General features: G+C 49.0%; 1 protein-coding gene across 1 annotated transcript; it reads left to right on the forward strand.

The window, feature by feature from the left end:
- The first annotated feature begins 5998 nt into the window (after nt 1–5998).
- LOC135818099 (cytoplasmic aconitate hydratase-like) lies at nt 5999–20557 on the forward strand. Its single transcript, XM_065331424.1, is given in 18 exon segments — nt 5999–6260; nt 6357–6543; nt 7993–8381; nt 9712–9801; nt 9804–9847; nt 10261–10438; nt 11068–11162; nt 11806–11922; nt 12296–12449; nt 12845–12980; nt 13351–13436; nt 13756–14042; nt 14827–14931; nt 15176–15339; nt 15772–15925; nt 17497–17619; nt 17988–18173; nt 18861–20557. Coding segments are annotated over 18 exon segments (2682 nt in total). The 5' UTR covers nt 5999–6229; the 3' UTR covers nt 19017–20557.
- Nucleotides 20558–20806: the final 249 nt, after the last annotated feature.

The raw sequence follows: 20806 nt of genomic DNA on the forward strand, positions 1-20806 counted from the left end.
GTCGGAGTCCCAAACGAATCGAGATTCTGGTGGCCAAGCTACTCGTCTTCTGTCGGACGCAGCTGCTGAAGCATCTTCTTCCTCAACATTTGTTACACGCGATGGCAGCTCCTCAGCAGAGTATCTGGGCTCCCTGCCCCAACCATACGCGGCGGTGGGCTGTTGGTCGTCCTCACTGGCCTCAGCATCGCTGCCTTCATTGCTGGGGACAGAGGATTGTTCGGAATCGCCCATCTTCCCTTGAAATACCAACTAAAATTAGTGCTTGTAGATTGGCGATGAGAAACGACTTTGCCACAATGACGTAGGCAGCCCGTGATGATGTAACCAAATGGCCGCATGACGTCAGGGCGCGGCCCCCGTTTTTGCAATTTCAAAGTGAAATATCTCAAGAACGCTTCGTCCTAGAGGCTTCGGACCAAGACCATTCGACTCAGCGCCCGGAACTCTACAGGCTATCAAAGTTTCATTTTTTCGTGGAGTTCCCCTTTAATGTTCGCAGCAACTGTTCTGTGTGTTGCCGAATGTTGGTGGTAAAACGTTCTCTTCGAAACTACCGTTTGTTTCTTCATCAACTCGATCGACTCTCCTCCAAGAGGCAAGAGAGCGGGGTGTGACCCTCCAAGACAAATGCAATCACTTTTAAAACTCTTCAGGAAGGGCCTAGCCGTTTGAAGAAAGGATTTAGATACGCCTCTCCATGGCATCATGACGAACGTTTGAAGCTTCGTCACAACAAGCCTACATACCGGTAACCATGATAATGTACTCTTGGTCGGAAATCATCAGTCACAATCATTGTTATTACCAAAACAACCAATAAAGTCAAAATAACATTACTCAATCTCCGACAGCTGTAGCTGTTTAGGATCTTGTGAGATCTCGTCAGCGGAGCTACTGGCTGAACTGATCACATCACTTGATGAAGTCCAATGAACGACAAAGCACTTCTATGATCTATCGCCGGGCTCAAAGCATCACTTGAACGATCAAAGCCGTAAGCAAATAAAGAAGAGGAATGGACTCGGATGGAGATGGAGGGCCAAGCCAAAAAAGAAGATTCTCAAGTTCACACCTACATGTAGTCCTAGCTAGGGTAGGAAATAGCAGCAGGTACCAATGAAGAAGCGCGGATCACACCATACTGTATACCTGTACATGCATGTAACTAACCAACACATGTTATTATCGAACGCCCCGGCTCCCTAAAGAGTGAGAACGTTGCTGGTGCTGGCACGGTGATAAGTCTACACTTAGTTTATTACATGCATAGTATTAATTTATTTATTGTTCTCAACCCACACACCCCTCTACTCTGTTATCATGGTTATGGGCCCTCTTTAAAAGTGTTGTGTTCCGATCACTGTAGAGGCTTCCCGGATGGAAAATGAAAGAATACTACTACTACATGGTGCGTGGAGATAAAGATGCCACCTAAAGTGGGGCTGCAGCCGAAGAAAAGTATCAGACGGCGGGGCATGCAGTTCTATAATTATGTAGTGCGGTACACGGGAGATGAGCTGTTGGTATCTCCTGCTTCTGTCTCAAAGACGGTTATCGAATGTGACCAGCAGCGCTTGAAATTCAGCCTCACTGCGAGGCAGCTGGGGATGCAGAGGTTGGGAGCACCACGGTGGCAATCTCCGGAGGAAACCCGATGACAGGGTTCGCGATAAACGCGGTGTACAGAGCCCGAAGCGCTCTGCAGCCACCGGCGAGAATGGAGATCGTCAGCGAGGCGCCCTCAAGAGTCTCGGGAAAGTTTTCGGTGAAATTCAAATAGCGTGGACCGCGATAGAGTCACTGCACTCCCCACGGCCCAGCCAGACGGATATCCGGATGGCAGTCCAGTTGGGGTCACGGTAATCCGTATTTCCGGTCAAGGTTGGCTTAAAGAGCAGGCTTGAACGTCTTCATATGATCATCCCAGATCTCGGGCATATGCAAAGAAAGACGTCAGCAAACACTCATGGTGTGTTTACGTAAATACTCGTACGTGGCAAATTCAATTGGCTGACCCACCAGACGGGATACATGTACAGGGTCTAGGCAGCTGAGATCCCGCCTGGTCCGGCGGGCCAGCCGCTGACAACAACCACCTTGACATCGACATGCCACCAGCTACCCACGGCACTCAGGGTGGGTGTGGGCTTTCAATCTCACACGACCCCCGGGGCCGTGCCACCTGATCTCCCACGAATAACCACCCCGGGTCCCCGACCCGGTGCCTTCCATATCGCTTGTACTTGTAGTTGTACATTACTCCATTTCAGGGAGTTGTAGCAATCATTGCATGGGCCTGAGGTCCGCTCAAGGCGCTCATGAGACGAGAGTCACGAGACACTGTCGAAACAGCTACAGTAGCTGACTACTACAGTAGCTGTCCAGAGATTGGTGCTCCCTCGCCTCGGCTTTGTTGAGCATTTTTTTCTGGTTACTGTTAGCGTCAAACTCATCTACTAGTACAATCATGTACTTTGATGCAAAACTCAAAAATACTTTGCTCTTCGATAGACATTGCGATCTGAGCTCCGCCGATGCAACCTGACATACATGTACAAGGTGGCTACTAAAAGAGAACCGAATGGGAAACCGACGCGACGCGGACGTTTGGAACGTAACACAACTGTTTGTGTCGCTCTTCACTGATGCTGCTCGTTTCAGTCGGGGCAGAGTGGATTGATGCAGCATACCGGTAGTCTTTTGTTGCGTTTTAATAGTATGGCATCCAAGTCTGATCGTGTTTGGGGCAGGTTATGGCCGGGGATTGCGATCGCGAGCTACCGTGAGTTGTAGCTGCATACGATTATGAGTACAACTACGAGGACGTATCTTGCCGAATGGACCTACAATTGTAGGGTCTGCACGTGGCGCCAGCGAGCAGATATGCAGAGCAAAGTTATCATGGTTATAGTACTGTCAGTAGAGTAGACTGATGCTCTACTTCCTTGTTATCCCGGTCGGCGCAGCACTTCCAAATTGGGACTTTCGGGATTCGCTCCTTGTACTATGGTCACGCATGTCGCCCCCGATCCCTAATCCCTTTTGAGCTGTAGATGCTACACCCCCCCCCCCCCCCTTGCTGCAGCGCTGTACCATAAACACATGCAGCCATCCGCTGATCCAGATCGTCAAGATCGGGGGCTACTGCAGGCGGTGTTTGACACGCTCCTTCTTCTCTTTCTATTGTTCCTTCCCTCTCCTCCCGGCCCCATTTTTCCATTATTGTGCTAAGTTGCCACACTGGTCGACGACGTTCTGATCCGCCAGAAAAAACTGAGTGGTTACGGCTTTTCGGGAACCTGCCGTCCTAGGACAAGCTGGCAAGGTCAAGTACACGTACGTGTACATGTATTCGGAAACCTACTGGGACTTGCTGGCAAGGCCATTCCGGACCCCCCCCAAAAGACCCTTGGCTTGCTGGTAAGGCCAAGGACGCCCTGTTTCGTGCGGGCCGGTCGCCAGCAGCCAGTCGCCGATGGTGCCCGCGTGCAGGGAGGCAAAAAACCAATGTGTACCACCGATTTTGCCTAGCCTAGCGGGTAATGGATATGGTAGGAAAGGAGGTGGGACAATGGAGGATATGGGGATGTCGCGCCGGTGCCAAGGCCAGGTGTGCACCCCTCCCCCTCCCCCTCCCTGAACCCCCCCCCCTCTCCCCACCCCTGAACCCCCCCCCCCTCTCCCCACCAGCTTCCGGGCCGGAAAAGAAGAAAACCTCTTTATTTTCGCCTGCCTCCCTTCAGGCTCTTGTACTACGAAGTAGACCAAAAGGAAACACACACACACACACACACACACACACACACACACACACACACACACACACACACACACACACACACACACACACACACACACACACACACACACACACACACACACACACACACACACACACACACACACACACACACACACACACACACACACACACACACACACACACACACACACACACACACACACACACACACACACACACACACACACACACACCTGGTCCTGGTAAACACTGCCATTATGGTCACATGTCCCCTTGCCGGGCCGACAATATGGAACGACGAGCGACGCCCATGTTCAATCGGCACCACGAGAGAGCCATCTCCGGCAGCTATGGATTTGGAAGCCACGAGTAGAGCGGCAGTACCGACCACAGGCCCCACAGTGGGCCTTGCAACAGAAAAGGGCGAGCCGGACATGCGGCGGCGGAGGAGTCGTCTGAGCAGCCATGGTGGACACCGCTGTTCGGCACGGAGCTTGAGATGATGTCGTGGGGAGCGTCTGGGAGTTTCTCTCTCTCTCTCTCACACACACCTTTGACCTTTGACCTTTGACGCCCATCGCCGGAGGCGATGATAGCAATGCTACGGCAGAAGCCATAGCAACTTGTGCCGGGATTGCACCATTCAACAGCTTGCAAGGCTGAAGAATTGACCGTCACTATTCAGCCTGGTCTACACCATACAGCTATTTGAAGTGGTTTTTCTGGCCAGTGAATCCCTATTTTTGGTCTTTTCATTTTCATTTTTTTTTCTTTTTTCCCGCACACACATCACACCACATACTCCGGCATGCACTGGCTGTTGGTAACCACCCAGGAGAATGAAAGAAAAGTCAGGAAGAGTCTGAGAAAGAGAAGAAAGACGTGTGTGACCATAATCGTCGGGAATCGAACCCGCAACCTATCGATTGGAAATCGCTGCACATACCACTGCACCATATGGGACACACACACACACACACACACACACACACACACACACACACACATACACACACACACTCACACACACACACACACACACACACACACACACACACACACACACACACACACACACACACGCACCATTTGACTATTTTGACGCCCATCACCGGAGGCGACAGTGATAGCGATGCTACAACAGAAGCCATAGCAACTTGTGCTGGGATTGCCACGACCATACACACACGCGCGCACGCGCACACATACACACACACGTACACACACACACACACACACACACAAACACGATCAGACATGCCTGGGTGGGAAACTGGAAGCACTGGAGTAAAAGAAGAGAACGGAGTGGTTGCTTTTTTTATGCAAGTATTATGAATATGAGTGTCGGTACATGTATCATGAAATGTTAGCGGCTTTTGAACAACATGTACCCTGTATATAACTTGTGAAAAGAGGATGCAACGTCCAAGTTTCTTGCTACAAATCTTCCCACGAGATTAATTCCCTTGTCGACTAGCTCTTAACGGATGAATTCTGTTCAAAAAGGCAGTGAAATTGGCAGAACAAACATTTTACCAGGCACTTCCTTGAATTTTGCTGTATTTTTATCCACATACCAAACATGAATGAAACGTACCAGAAAAAGCACCAAATTCTCACCAAGGGCTTTTTTTGTTCGGAAGTAAAAAAGTTGATTGATGGATTCTTATTACTGTACTTCTCTAGTCTGTAGGATATCACCAAATATTGCAAACTGGCACAGATCGTGTTGGTATTGAGCGGCTTACCTATGGAAAGAAGTGAGTTGTGGCTTGTGGAAATAATTGTGGTGTACATCATCTACGATCACGAGCGTACTCGATCGACTCCTGTACACCACTCAAAAGCTACCCCCCTACAAACTCCTGGTAGTCGACTCGAACCTTGGTTTTGAGGTTTTACGATTTGTACTCCGCAATACAAGTGTTATCAAGAGTTCATAACCCGGTTGGTGTTATCCAAAAATCTGCGGATCGGCTGATACTGCCTGCGCGATCATCACTGCATGATCGGCGATCGCGTTGATCCGACACGCCGACAGCATTTTTATCGGCAGGCTCGCATATTTTCGGGTTTTGAACAAAGAGTTCACACCGCTATGACATCACGAGTCTTTAACTTTTTGCCATTTTTGCCACTTTTGGCATAATGCAGGGGGGGGGGGGGCCGGGGCCGGGGCTGTATTTGCGTAGATGTGTAGCTTTTGGCTTTCCAACGCAGTACGATAGCAAATTAGTCAGTTAGCTTGGTGCTTCTTGTTCGCAGGTCTGCTTTCGGCTAGACAGCTTTCAATCAAAGCTGTGAGTGCGAGCAGAGCCGCCTTGTGTCTTGCAAGGGCCAGCAACTGATCTTCTACTGCCCAGCTTCTGATTTGTTGTCCGTGGATTTCCAATGACGATTTGTGGATTCAATTTTTCAATGCACCGGGAATGCTGTTGAGGACCAATTTCAAAACGTGCTGACATGGAAGAGATACTTCGGGACGAGCGCTATGGTGTGTTTCTATGGCCGTGGATAATCCCTACATGTGGAAGGCGTTGACATGCTGGAAAATCTGGTCCTTTTGTGCGTGTTTATGTCGTTGCTGCAGCGCTCCTACCCTATTGCATCCGCAGCTTTGTCTGCGCGATGGTGCATGGGATGGATGAGCACATTGGGCCTTGGGACGTCCAGAATGTTTTGGCGTTCTACAGCGGAAAGCCGGCAAGAACGAGAAATGGTAGCATTGTGGACACCGTGCCATTTCGTCCCACTCGCCTCGTCTTCCAAAACTTTAGGTTAGTGTTTGTGGAACGTGAAGCATTTAGTTTATTTGACCGTTTTGGACATCTCCACCAAATACGGCCGTTTATCCTTCATTTGTCATCAGAGATTGGACTCGATAGTTATTGAAGCCAAGGCGTCAGCCGAAATCCGTGCACTAGCTTCTTTTTCAAAACAATCGAGTTTGTTTCAAGCGTGCAACTGTTACCACCCACCCAAGCGAGCCCACTCGCCAGCCCGTACTCTGTGCATCTACTACAATATGTCATGATGTAGTAGTCCATGCCTGCATTCGAAGAGCGCGCTCAGACTATGCTGTCCACACAGATGTATCCAACGTCGTGAACTCAAGCCTTACGCACTCCCCCATGACTTCCCCTCATGTCTATCCAAGGCCAGGGTAGGTGGCTGAAATGACCTCCTGGTGTGCTGCAGTCGTGGCAACTGAAATCCAGACCCAATTTTGATCACCTTGGCCTTGGGCACACCTGGATTTCACTTACCACGACGGTCATGTTCAGTTTGAGACACTGTCGTTTATGAAGTCAGCTTGCAGTACAGTCAACTTTGCTAATAACGACTGCGGATATAACGTCAATTCGCGAATAACGACAGAATTTCCATGCCCAGAGCAAAGTCCCATCTAACTGTAATACATATAATGAGACTTTGGGTATAAGGATACTTCGCGAATAAGGACACTTTTCTGATGCCCCGTCGAGTGTCGTTATATGCGAAGTTGACTGTAATCAAACACAAATAATAGTGTTCGGCGTGTGATTTTATTCGAGTTTTGAGTAAGGAATATTATAGATCATGAACAAAAAAATTCGCGCTCGCTCCAGGCCGTGATTTCAGTGTTTCTTTTGTCGCCGCTCAGTCAAATTTTATCCTATCGTGAAGAACTCTATATCTCTGGAAGGCTGAGCTCATGACCTTTCCAACGGTGTGTCGTTTGTGGAGATCGGATGCTCTTCACAGAGTAACGAAAGTTTGTACACTGGTCTTTTCACCGCGATGCACGGCACAAACCGTGTATACACGTCATCCGCACGCAAAGGGTTAAACCAGGTTATGAAGTGTACGTCATGGAAATATAAAACCGTGTACATCCGCAGCGCAGCTGTGTTGGAGTTTGCATCTATCTACTTCTAAAGTAATAACAAGTTGAAATGCCGACAAGTCCGGTTACCGAAATTAATAAGTCTTGCAAAGGTAATATTTTCGCCCGGGGAAAGGACCTGTGGATATTTGAGTTCGTCGTAAATCTTCCCAATAGCCATCACATGTGTTGATTCTCGAAAGTTCAAAAGTGCATGTGTGTCAGCGAGCATCTGCATGTGTATTTACGCACACTCATGCAGGCTGAGTGAAACATTCCCGTCTGGCAACTGAAATCCAGACCCAAATGATCTGTGTTGCCAAACCTACTTCTATTTGTTTTTCTGTTTGTTCGTTCTCAGCGGGCTCACATCGTTGGTCGACTTGGCATCCGCCCGGCAAGTTGCGCACAACCTGGGAGGCACTGCGTGGATGAACAAAATCCAGCCAGCTGTTCCCATCGACTTGCTTTTAGAACAAACGCTGAGCCCGGATAACGAGGCTGCCACTCCGAGCAACGAGGAAGAGTTTGCCCGCTGCCGGGAACGCTTCATGTTCCTCAAGTGGGTGGCCACGACCTTCCCGAATGTCCGTGTTGTGCCGCCCAGTTCCAGTGTTGTTCACCAGACGGCGTTGGAGAGCTTGTCGGGACTCACCGTCGTCAAGCCCAGCTCGACGATTGTGCCCGATGTCATCGTGGGCATTGATAGCCACATTGCCATGCACAATGGTTTTGGCACGCTGGCCTGGAGTAAGTGCTGATATGGACAGAATCTCACCAACTTGCATTTATTTTTTTATTAAGAAAGGTTTGCTCCCCACACCGGAGCTCGCGCTATTCCGCCGACTTTACTTGACACTTGACTGACTCACGACTGCCATCCAGAGCACACGAGAAGTCCATCGCACCTTCGACTCGGCAAACCTGCAAGAAAGCACCACTCCCTGCTCAATACACAGTGTTTCGGGGAATTCACCCCTCATCAGTTGAGCTTGAGTAGGCTGAGGAAGATTGTGCCTGAAGAGCACCACTTATATAGTGCTCTCCAGGCACAAACATCACCAGGGATACAAACTTACAGAGACGCTCCGCTTCCAGCGCGACAAACACCTCGTGAACACCAGATAGCAGCGTGAGTCAGTGTCGCTCCTGGACGGTGAGACAGACGTCGAGGACCCTCGGTCATTCGCAACGCTGTCACCTCCAAACCAACTAGTCGCCAGCCCGCGCTGGGCACAACAGTACGAAGTAGTGGTTGCGACTTCGGCGAAGTCGCAACCACTACTTCGTACTATTTTTTTATTGACTGTTCAATAGTAGCATGAGTGCCGAAATGGAGGGGGGTGGGAGGGGGCGCTAGCCGACAACCCAAGAGAAGACAAGGAAGAAGAGAGACGATAGGATAATAGGGAGGAGCAGGAATCATGCTACAGTAGCTGTCATTATAATTATTGAGTAACGGGGGGGGGGTTACAGTTACGAGCCACAAATGAACTCTATCGAGCTCGACACATCCAAAACAAGAAAGAGAGGCACAACACTCAAAACGATGCGATGTACTGTAACTACATGTAGAGCTAATTGCAACGTACTGTCATAGCTTTTCATTTGCTTACTCACTGCTTGCTCTCTCTCTCTCTCTCTCTCTCTCTCTCTCTCTCTCTCTCTCTCTCTCTCTCTCTCTCTCTCTCTCTCTCTCTCTCTCTCTCTCTCTCTCTCTCTCTCTCTCTCTCTCTCTGTCTCTCTCTCTCTCTCTGTCTCTCTCTCTCTCTCTCTCTCTCTCTCTCTCTCTCTCTCTCTCTCTCTCTCTCTCTCTCTCTCTCTCTCTCTCTCTCTCTCTCTCTCTCTCTCTCTCTCTCTCTCTCTCTCTCTCTCTCTCTCTCTCTCTCTCTCTCTCTCCCTCCCTCCCTCCCTCCCTCCCTCTCTCCCTCCCTCTCTCCCTCTCTCCTCTCCCTCTCCCTCTCCCTCTCCCTTCTCTCTCTCTCTCTCTCTCTCTCTCTCTCTCTCTCTCTCTCTCTCTCTCTCTCTCTCTCTCTCTCTCTCTCTCTCTCTTCTCTCTCTCTCTCTCTCTCTCTCTCAGGTGTCAGTGGCATTGAGCAGAGTGTGTTTGTGAACTTGCCGATTCAATTCAAGCTGCCCGATGTCATCGGCTGCAGGCTTTTCGGTGAACCCCTCTTCTCGCCACTCCTACCGATCTTGTTTTAATTGTCACCAAGGTGAGGTGCAGTAATTGTTACATCTGTCTAGTCAACTCTTGGAAGTGGTTGTGTGCTGGTGTCGTGGGCTTGCTGTGCTCATTTATGTCAGGTGAAAGCATTTTCATTGAACCTGGCTCGTATTGTGATATAGTCGGTAGGTGTTTGTGGATAGTAGGGGTGTGACCGCTTTAGGTAGCAAGCATGTCTCTTACTTTCCTCTGCCTCTCTTGCGTGTTGACAGCGGCTGGTGGCAGTGTTGTGTGTGTGTGTGTGTGTCTGTATGTATGCGTTAATGTGCTCTGCTGTTCGTGCTGTACAGTTCTCAAGTGCCGTTTGCTCTGTCGATGTGTAGGGTATGTTAGCAGAAGAAAAAAAGCAGTAAATAGCCAGTTACTTTTGTTTCCGTATTTTGATCTGTGTGTGTCTCTCAGTACTTGAGAAGCCAGGTGAACTTGGCTGGCTGTATCGTGGAGTTCTACGGTCCGTCTGTGAAGTTCCTGAGCATGGCGGATCGCATGAGCATTGCCAACATGGCGGACGAGTACATGGCAGTGGCGTCCTTCTTTCCGATGGATGAGCACACGCTCAAGCACTTTGCCAAGTTTGGTAGTGAGTTCGTTGTGCCTGCTGTTGTTTCCTATCGGGTTTAGCTGTAGATGTGCACCTTTAGGAATCACTTGGCTGACACAGCACATCCTACTATGTACCAGCTGATGTTGAAAATGATTCATAAAACTGGGCAGATCTATATTTAAATTGTTGTTCTATATTGAGGGAGTTGAAAGGGTACCGTCATCACCAGGACTCCAACCTGGATCTGTATTTTCCTACCCATCATGGCACATCTATGCCTGTCCTTGTGCATGCTGAGTGATCATGCCCGTATTGGGCACTTTCCTCCAAAATAGAGTAGTGCTCCTTATTCGTGGTATGGGAATAAGATGGCGCACGTGGTTCCTGTCTGGCCAGGCTCGCCTATCATCAGTTCACATGGTTGAGCTCTTACGTTTGCCACTCAATACAAACCACATTGCACGATGTCATTCGCATATGTGACTTATCATGTTCCAAAGAATAACATCGTTGTGTATAAGCACCCGCACCCATGGTACTGCGCCTTCCCACTTCAGTATTTTTGTTGATTGGTCTGGATCTAAAGATGGACCATCACATCTGATACGCTTTGTTTCCACTTCAATCTTTTCTTCGCGCTTTATTTTGTCTGTGCGGTGTTGCAGGCCGGGGCAGTTCGTTCAGAGACAGCGAGGATGTGCTGCGCAAGTTTCAACTCGTCTCCAACAACACCATGCACAAGAGCATGTATTTCAGCGATGTGAGTGCCCGTGAAACCGACCTGACCCAACTGTAATAATGGCACTCCACACACACATGTAGTACTTGCCTACTGGCCTAATTCCCTGGAATGGCAAATCCAACATTGACTGCATGTATATGATAATAATCCTCATGACGAAAGTTCCAAAATAATAACAACTAATGCCATTTACTATGTCTCCATCATAACCAGAGATATTTGTACACATTGGGTACAGTGGAAAAGTCACTCTGTCTCTACTCAGATGTTCATGCTACGACGTTATCATCATGAGACTTGATTGCTAGATTTGTTAACATACATGTGGTAAGTGTAGGCTTTGTTACATGTACAGTACTATGGCAGTCTTACCCACAGCAAAGATCCTCTCGGTGACGGGTGTTCTGATTTGTCTTCAACAGTGTCCTGTAATAGTCTACACTAGTCTTATTGCGGGGTGTGTGTAGGTGTGTGTAGGTGTGTGTAGGTGTGTGTGTAGGTGTGTGTGTAGGCGTGTGTAGGTGTGTGTGTGTAGGTGTGTGTAGGTGTGTGTGAATGTGTGTAGGTGTGTGTGAATGTGTGTGCATGTGCATGCACATTTTGTATGTGTGATACTTGCCACTGCTGACGACGGGGTGTTATATGTTCTTGTCGTCTGCAGACCCTCGAACTGGACCTGAGCTCTATCAATATCACCGTATCCGGACCTCATCCGTCGTGTACGCGGACGCCACTATCGGCGTTCCCCAGCGACTTCCGAGAATGCCTATCGTCCTTTGTAAGTGGAGCAACCTGCTCTATCTGCCTAAGCTCTAACACATGGACTTGTGTGATGTTCAGTGGTGTAGTGGTGATGATGCTGATCCTGGTTGGGGTGCTGGTGCTGATCCTGGTTGGGGTGGTGCTGCTGGTGTTGGTGGTGGTGCTGGTGTTGCTGGTTGGGATGCTGTAGTTCTCAGAACTTCTCATTGGAGTGGGTTTGTCGGGGGTGGTCTGGCAGACAGAGACTTTGCTGTTGTAATATGCAGAGAAAAAACGTTCGTATGAGTTACAGATGTAACGACTACCAGCTGTTGAAAGCGAGTCAATGTGTCAATTGTCTGATAAACAAACCTTGTTTTTCGTTCTCTCTCTCTTTCTCTGGCATTCAGGATGGAGAAAGAGCATTCAAGGTTGACAACCTGAAAAAGACCTTCACTGTTGACTACCAGGGTAGCCCCATTCAACTCAGACATGGCTCTCTTCTTGTTGCCTCGGTAACGAACTGCACGAATGGCAGCCACCCGTCTACCATGCTGACAGCCGGTAAGTGTGTAGGTGCTAGTCGTATGCGTGCAAGTCTAGTGTGTCACACCGTGTGCAATTTTTTCCATTTATAGTCAAAGTAATTTTTGCTGCCACTATTTTTTGCCATAAAGGTATTATGAATGAATGAAGAAGTTTTGCCACAGGCATGTTGTTGCTGTTGCTGCTGCTGTTTGTTGTTGTTTGATGATCGCATGATGAGTGTGCAAGCCAGAGTGCTAGATACCAACTTTCCCCGCCTTCCTGTCCTCGTGTGGCTAGCTCCGCACCATGTGCACTGAGCCCCTGCTGCCAATGGCCCCTATTTCCCGTGACTCTTTCTTCCAATGGCTCCTTCCTATTTTCATAGACATGTGTGTGTGCTCACACTGTGATTCTGGTTTTGTCCCTGGCAGGCTTGCTTGCACGAAATGCCGTGAACCGAGGCCTGACCGTTGCCAAGCATATCCATGCCTGTGTGAACATTGGAAATGGCCTGACGCACACCTACCTGAAGGAGGCCGGAGTGCTCGAGTTTCTGGCATCTGCCGGGTGAGTGCTCCACTTCTCAGTTCTGTTTTAGTGTGCGTGTGTGTGCGCATCAGTGTGTATGTGTGCTCTCTGAGTTCGTAGGGGTTGAGAGTTATGGAAGCCCCCCCCCCCCCATTTTGGTTTACGTTCGTACGTTGTTTTGCATGTTCGCCCATAGCTGGATGCCCCCCCCCCCCCCCCCCCCCGAAGACTTCCTTCTCAGGTAACAGCTAGGTGTCATATACGAGGTAGGGAGTATCGATATCCTTTATGTTTCTGTGTGTTGTCACAGAAGCCAACTATATGCAGGTGTCTGGATTTTTTTGGTTTTGCTTCACTTTTGGGTTTTTGATGTTGGCATGCCGCTTCCCTTGCATTGCTTTCTGTACAGATTCCGGTGCAAGGACTTCTCATCTCATCGTATCAAGGAAGAACTCCCTGAGGACTGGCTGACGCTAACGAAGCAAGCATCAGAGGTTAGTGCGAAGAGTACTGCTTCTGTACTGTAGTGGAAGATTCATATTTGAGCTGCACTGGGCGTTTTTATGTTTGAAGTTCTGCTATGCATGCTACCCAAACTGTTGTCTGTGGGTACAACACAGGCATATTTGTAAGTGCAGATTGAGTGTAAGTGTGTACGGAATTGTCTGCATGTCGATTCTTCCATGCTGTTCCTGTGTCTAGTGTGATTACTCTCTGTTATGAACTTAGGATGTCAGCTTGCTGCGATTTCGTAACCCCTGGTCTATCTTTGTTTTCTTTCTTTCTCTTTCTTTCTCTCGGTCGTTCATTTTTTAGTTGATAACCGCCAGTATGCTATCAAATAGCCGGGGCAACGACTGCTGCCTACAGGCTGCAAGCAAGACTACTGCAAGATACATTGCATCTCCCCCTCTTGTCATCGCCTATGCGCTTGCTGGACGAGCAGATATCAACTTTGAGAAGGAGCCGATCGGCTTTGGCAACACGGGGAAACCGGTCTTCCTCTGTGACTTATGGCCACAGAATGCGGAGACGCGCGAGGTGCAGAGGAACATTGTCCATCCTGCAGTCGTGCAGACTGTTCATCAGAGAATGCAATCGGTAGGTGCTGGTGCTGCGCCTGCACATGCGCACCCACACAAGTGTGCACTCTCGCTCTATCTATCTACCTCTCTCTGTCTCTCTCTCTCTCTTTCTGTCTCTCTCTTTCTGTCTCTCTCTCTCTCTCAAATAATCTAGACCGACAACCTGCTTGGTAAATCATGCACCTGCTTGTACAGGTCTCAGTCCTCATTTGTTAGACTTACCTGTGTTTATAAATGTAACTCTCTCTCTCTCTCTCTCTCTCTCTCTCTCTCTCTCTCTCTCTCTCTCTCTCTCTCTCTCTCTCTCTCTCTCTCTCTCTCTCTCTCTCTCTCTCTCTCTCTCTCTCTCTCTCTCGCTCTCGCTCTCTCTCTCTCTCTCTCTCGCTCTCTCTCTCTCTCTCTCTCTCTCTCTCTCTCTCCTCTCTCTCTCTCTCGCTCTCTCTCTCTCTCTCTCTCTCTCTCTCTCTCTCTCTCTCTCTCTCTCTCTCTCTCTCTCTCTCTCTCTCTCTCTCTCTCTCTCTCTCTCTCTCTCTCTCTCTCTCTCTGTCTCTCTTCTCTGTGTGTGTGTGTGTGTGTGTGTGTGTGTGTGTGTGTGTGTGTGGTGTGTGTGTGTGTGTGTGTGTGTGTGTGTGTGTGTGTGTGTGTGTGTGTGTGTGTGTGTGTGTGTGTGTGTGTGTGGATGCATTCCATCTGTCACGCATGCACTTTTCTCTCTTTATCTGGCAGGAATATCCTTTCACATTGGTTTCTTGTTGAGTATGATAGATACTGGTGTGTTTGTATTTCTGTTGACTTTACAGGGAAGCACCCGCTGGTTCAGTTTACCTGTAATCACTGAGCCTCTGTTCCGCTGGGATATATGTCAATCCTACATAAAGATGATGCCTCTACTAACGGACAAAGAGGTCAGTGTCCAGGATCTTGCTCTTGCTCTTCTCCTCTGGTGTTTGGTGATCGCTGCCCATCCTGACAGGAAACCGGTTGCACATAGCAGCATGAACATTACGAAATATCAATTTTCTGAACTTCGAGACCACAAAATTACAACAAACACACGATATATCCCCATACAAATGCTGACTGCTTCTTGGAATCCTGGCGGAGATTGTCATGGATATCTGTTTTTTTTTTTTTTCTTCGTCTGTCTAGCAAAAGGCTGGCCAGCTGTCGATCAAGCAACCACCCTGTTTCCGCAGCATGTACAAAGCGGCGTGTTTGCTCATACTCGGCGATAACATCTCCGCCGACCACATATCGCCAGCGGGCAGCATATCGCGTAACTCACCTGCTGCTCGCTACCTCAGCTATATCGGGTATGCACTAACTTGCAATGTTCCCTTCGAATTGCTGTTGCCGTCATTGTTGTTGTTGTTTCAAATTTTTATTCCCACGTTGTCCTGTGGCCAATAACAGATGTTGTTTTTTGAATTCTTTATTCTCACGATGGCACCATCGCCATAAGTTGTTGTTGTTGCTGTTGTTGCTGTGGCGGTGGCTTTGTTTCTCTGCAATTGTGGCCGTGGGCATGCTAGTACAGCCACTGTCCTGGTCTGTGCTGGACAATAATGCATGTGGACCATATCGTAGCACACCACATAGGTTCTATAAACATGAGTGTCTGAGCGCATAATAATTTTTAAGCAAGCGAGAAACATACTTCAAGTGCATTCATTGTGCACACTGTCTTCCCAGTCGTTATGCTGACCCTCGTCGTATCTCCGGTCTGCTCTTGTCCTCTCACACAGACTGCTGCCTCGCGAATTCAACTCCTACGGCTCTCGCGTGGGCAACTTTGAGGTAATGCTGCGGGGAGCCTTTGCACACAAGCACCTCGTCAATCAGATGATGAGAGCCGGTAAACCATTGCCAAAGACATTCTATCTACCCACCAGAGAAGAGGTGAGAGTGCTGCTGTTTTTGGCGTAGTGTTTGTCATGATCAGCAGCCACTGCTGCTCTGCTTCCTTCTCTCTCTCTCTCTCTCTCTCTCTCTCTCTCTCTCTCTCTCTCTCTCTCTCTCTCTCTCTCTCTCTCTCTCTCTCTCTCTCTCTCTCTCTCTCTCTCTCTCTCCTCTCTCTCTCTCCTCTCTCTCTCTCCCCTCTCTCTCCTCTCTCTCTCTCTCTCTCTCTCTCTCTCTCTCTCTCTCTCTCTCTCTCTCTCTCTCTCTCTCTCTCTCTTTTTCACGTCCCATGTGACGTGGGATTTGAATGTGTACTACCCTCATCCCTCCCATTTACTGTGCCCTGTCTCTATTGCTAAGCAGCTACCTATGTTGCCACTGTAGTGAAATGCCTTGGCTCTCTGTTAGATAATCACGACCGCCCCAACTCACTCCCAGACACGCACTCGCAACAACGTCCACAACGAGTTCTTTGGCGAACAGTGTTCATTTAATTATTGGAGAAGAAGCAGAGAATGTGGGAGAGCGAAAAACACAAGTTTGTTCCACCGCCAACTCTAAAAACTAACTGGAACTGACGTGGTTCTTCGTTGTACGCACTGTACGCATGAGAGCACGCCAGTTGCATGCCAGCGCGCAAGCGAGCGATAGATGAACATGAAACGGACACCAGAAGTAAAAGGATCTGGCGGTGACACAAAGTCAAAGGGAATGTATTACATGTCGGGAGACCATCAATGAGCCATGGTAGCCGGCGGGTGCAACAAGGAATGTAAGACAGAAGTTAGAGCCACGAATACCATGCATGCTCTCACATCTCTTTCCCCAGAGCAAAGCTATTGGCTTAGCATGTAATATTTGAAGTATGGAGTTCGTCACTTTTAAGCTAACAGACTCTCTTGACAACATGTTAGGCCCCTCTACACGTTTGACTTACAGTAATAGGGATCTTGCTCTGTGCCACCATCTCCACGCAGTCTTGCTGGTGAAATCACACCCGGAGTGAGGCATCCCAGGGCTCGTAACACCCCTTTCAAGTTGTGACTTGTAGCACCTTTATCTACTGGCGGCTGTGTGAAGTTCTACGAATACTATGCAAGAGTGTGTGGCGGCACCCACCCAACATAGCGTGACCATTGTGCGTGCAAGCTCTTCACTCTTGGAAAAGAGGTGTGATATTTAGATGGGCTGGAGCTGTGCCTAAAAAGAAGAGCACGATGCTTTGCCCGATCTTATTCTCATCACTCAGCAAAGTGACCGGATTGTTTCTGTCTTTCTTCCTGCCTTGGTAGTGAAGGATGAATTTTGCTGATTGTGTCTTGTGAGGGAAGACGCGAGCCTACTGATCCAGTACTACTGTGTACAACCTGCCTGCATGCAGTGCATGGTAGAGGTTGTGCCAGTCACTGTATGCTAGCAACACTGTTCATTGAGAGCAGTGCTTTGTATACTGGCATAGTGTATACACAGGCTGGATCCAACCTAAGGCCAAGGCAGCTTGAGACATGCTTTAGTCCAGACCTTGATATCCTTGCTCTTCTTGGTGTTCTGCTTGTGTTGTGTTCTTGCAGCTTGATGTGTTTGATGCTGCCGATCGCTATCGCAGTGTTGACATTCCCATTATCATCTTTGCCGGCCATGACTACGGCTGCGGATCGGCACGTGACTGGGCAGCGAAGTGCCTTCTCCCTCTGGTGAGTACACTGTCTGGGCCGAGCCGTATCATTGCAATGGGCAGCCTGTATTGTATTGTAGTCTGCTGAGCACTTTTACGGGTCTGTTTGCTGTAACTCGATATGCGCTGGTGTGACTGATTACGTGTGTAGTATGCACAGTCAGCCACATCTCTCTGTCCGTCTCTTTCTCTCCCTCTCTCCCTCCTCTCTCTCTCTCTCTCTCTCTCTCACACACTCACTCTCACTCACTCTGTCTCTCTCTCTCTCTCTCTCTCTCTCTCTCTCTCTCTCTCTCACTCACTCACTCACTCACTCTCTCACTCACTCTCTCTCTCACTCACTCTCTCACTCACTCTGCCCATGTCATTGTACTTTTGTATTCACAGGGTGTTGGGGCAGTGATAGCGCAGAGCTTTGACGCGGCGCACCGCGCCAACCTGGCCAGCATGGGGGTGTTGCCGCTGCAGTTCCTGCTTGGTCAGAGCGTAGAAACATTCTCTATCACCGGCATGGAGGACTTTACCATCAAGCTACCGCAGCTGCTCACACCCAACCAGAAGGTTGAGGTCTCGGTAAGCCGCACTGCAGGGGTTATGTGAATCAGATCCTTCCAACATGCTGTTGCCTGTACTTATGTTTGATACAGCGACACAGAGGCTTGTATGTTTTCCAATGCTAGCTAGAATAGACTGTGCGCACAATGTCAGTGTGATGTTCTCCATATACAGAACGTTTTTTTGTTGGATGAAAAGAGGTGCTATCCTGTTGTAAAACTGTGCAAGCACCCATTCCTTGCAGCAAGTTTCACTTTAGCAAAAGTGCATAACCTGCATTGAACGCGGTCGACCTTGCGTCTCTCATGCTTGCGTAGAGCTTGTTACACCACGAAAAATGACGTATATCTGACGCGTTATGGCTGCCACGAATCACGAGTTTCCCACTCCGAGTCTGGGAGCAGCTGTGTACTCTTGCTACTAGTACGTGTTTTATCTAATACTGGTACATGCCATGCACTGTAGCGGACATTGAAGTCCGTTGGGAAGTCAAGCGGCCACGGTGCGCTGGCCTTGCAGCCGTTAGCACTGCTGGCCCATTCTTGCAGTTTTACGGGGTGTGGTACACGCTAAGCAAGTACATGTACGACGCCGGCCCCGGTCATTCCACCAGATTTCTATGCCCACAACAGTGGTTCACGTACTAGTATTGTACATGCCCAGTTACACTGTAGCTCTTTTCCTTTCGCTGTCGCCCTTGTACAGATCAACAGTGGGCTTGTGTTTCAGGTGGAGCTGCGCCTGGACTCCTATCTGGAGATTGGTTTCTTCTGCCACCGTGGAATTGTCAACTACGGACTGGCGCGTGCTATAGCGCCGGCACAGCCTACGCCAGTCTACCCGCCTCCCAGCGAGAGCTAATGGTTACGTCACCAAACCAATCATCCGAAGTCCGTCCTTGAGTTATCTTGTTCCGTGGCACGATGGTCGGCGGTCCGTGAGATGCTGATCCGCCGTGCAGGTGTAGTTGTAGTAGACGGACATCTGCACTATGCATGGGCACACTGCTACCACCGCCGAACCCGTGCTCACACCCCCCCTTCTTCCTCTCCCATGCCGCTGCGCTAACATTGCGGCACCCGTGCACCTGGACTATTGTTGGGTCTGCCCCCGCTACGCCACCCGCTGGATCATCGTTGTCGTCGCAGAAAGAAAGAATGGATCTTTGCTCTTCACCTTTCAGCCAATGCCAGGATCGTTGTCTCCATGCATTGCCTGCTAGCCACAGTAAGTTGTGGCAGGCAGCGTGTACATTCACAAGACTGTTTTGCTCTTTTTCAACGCGTAGTAGTGGTCGGCAGTTGCGTTGCCATGGTACCTCCTTTGCTCCTTTGCTTTGCTCCCATATCGGCTTGATAGACTGCTGTTGAGGTTCGGTGCACGTCCGCCCGTACGGTCTGTCAGCTGGGTGGCACCCAAGGGATGCCCGCGGTCAGGTTGCGATGTCCTTGTGCATGTTTGTATGTTGTACGTTTGTGTTTGCACGGTATGTGTGTGTGTGTGTGTGTGTGTGTGTGTGGATTTTCGTTTCCTACGCGTTGTGTTAGCATCTCTCTAGTTGAGCTCCGCCGTCGGTATGTCACACGTGCACTTTCGCTCCTTGCAATTTCACTAGCTCTGTGACACATTGATTCGTGAGGTACCTTCTCTTTTTGCCAGATTCTCCCCCTGTATGTAACCCCATATCTCTTTTGACTGAGGACGAACCAGCTGATCCCATAATCACACGTCCACCAGTTCTTTCTCCTGCCCGCACCCGAAGTTGAGAGCGTCTTCATACTCCGTTCTATTTATTTTCTTCTACTATAAAGCTCCTCCATCTTCCCCCGCGTGTTTCCTAGTTCCTTGTCCAGCAGGCAGGCAGTTGATATTGCTGCCTCTCTCACTCTGCTCCACTTGATTGAGAATCAATGCCTGTTGACGGTGCCGCTTGAGATCCATATTTTTATCGAGCTGTTCTTGGTTTCGGGTTTTCGTATTTGCCGCCTACCTTTTTTATATTATATTTTCTCTGGTCTGCCATGCCGTGTTGATCTTTAGTTAGGCTACGAGTTTTACTAAGGCACTTCTTAGACTGCTTGTTGGCCCAGAGTTCCTGCTGTAGTTATCCCCCTTTTTGCACACTCTAGTTTTCATTGCATTCGGTGCCTACGCCAGCACAATGAAAATTTTAATATTGCCATGGAGTTGGTCCCTTTTTAACTTAGATGTTTTTAATCCCCCCTCCTTTTACAACTTCCAGTTAGACATCCGATATATTTCGTCTCCCCCCCCTCCACTTTTTTACAATGTAGAAGCTTTATTTACAGGTCACGGTTGTCTGTTTTTGTTGTCCAACGATTTGATTGTTGAAGTTGAATAAATCTGATGTGAGACTTGTATGTACTACAGGTGTCAGTGGCCATTCGTAGCATATCCTGGCTATTTACCGAGAGAGGGAGCCCCGGTTTTAGTACTCCCTGCTTGATACTGTACTCTTCTGCTCTCAGCTTTATTATCTGTGCCCGGAGTGTCTAACAAACTCAGGATGATGAAATTCCATCCAGGTGAACTGAAATGAGAATAATTTCTTTTGGAGCAGTGTGCCCAAACTCCACAAGTAGAGTCCGTGCGCTGGAATGCCAGAAGAAGAAGTATTGGGGGAAACAGGC

The sequence above is a fragment of the Sycon ciliatum genome, chromosome 5 (assembly GCF_964019385.1).
Source record: "Sycon ciliatum chromosome 5, ocSycCili1.1, whole genome shotgun sequence".
Lineage (NCBI taxonomy): Eukaryota > Metazoa > Porifera > Calcarea > Leucosolenida > Sycettidae > Sycon > Sycon ciliatum.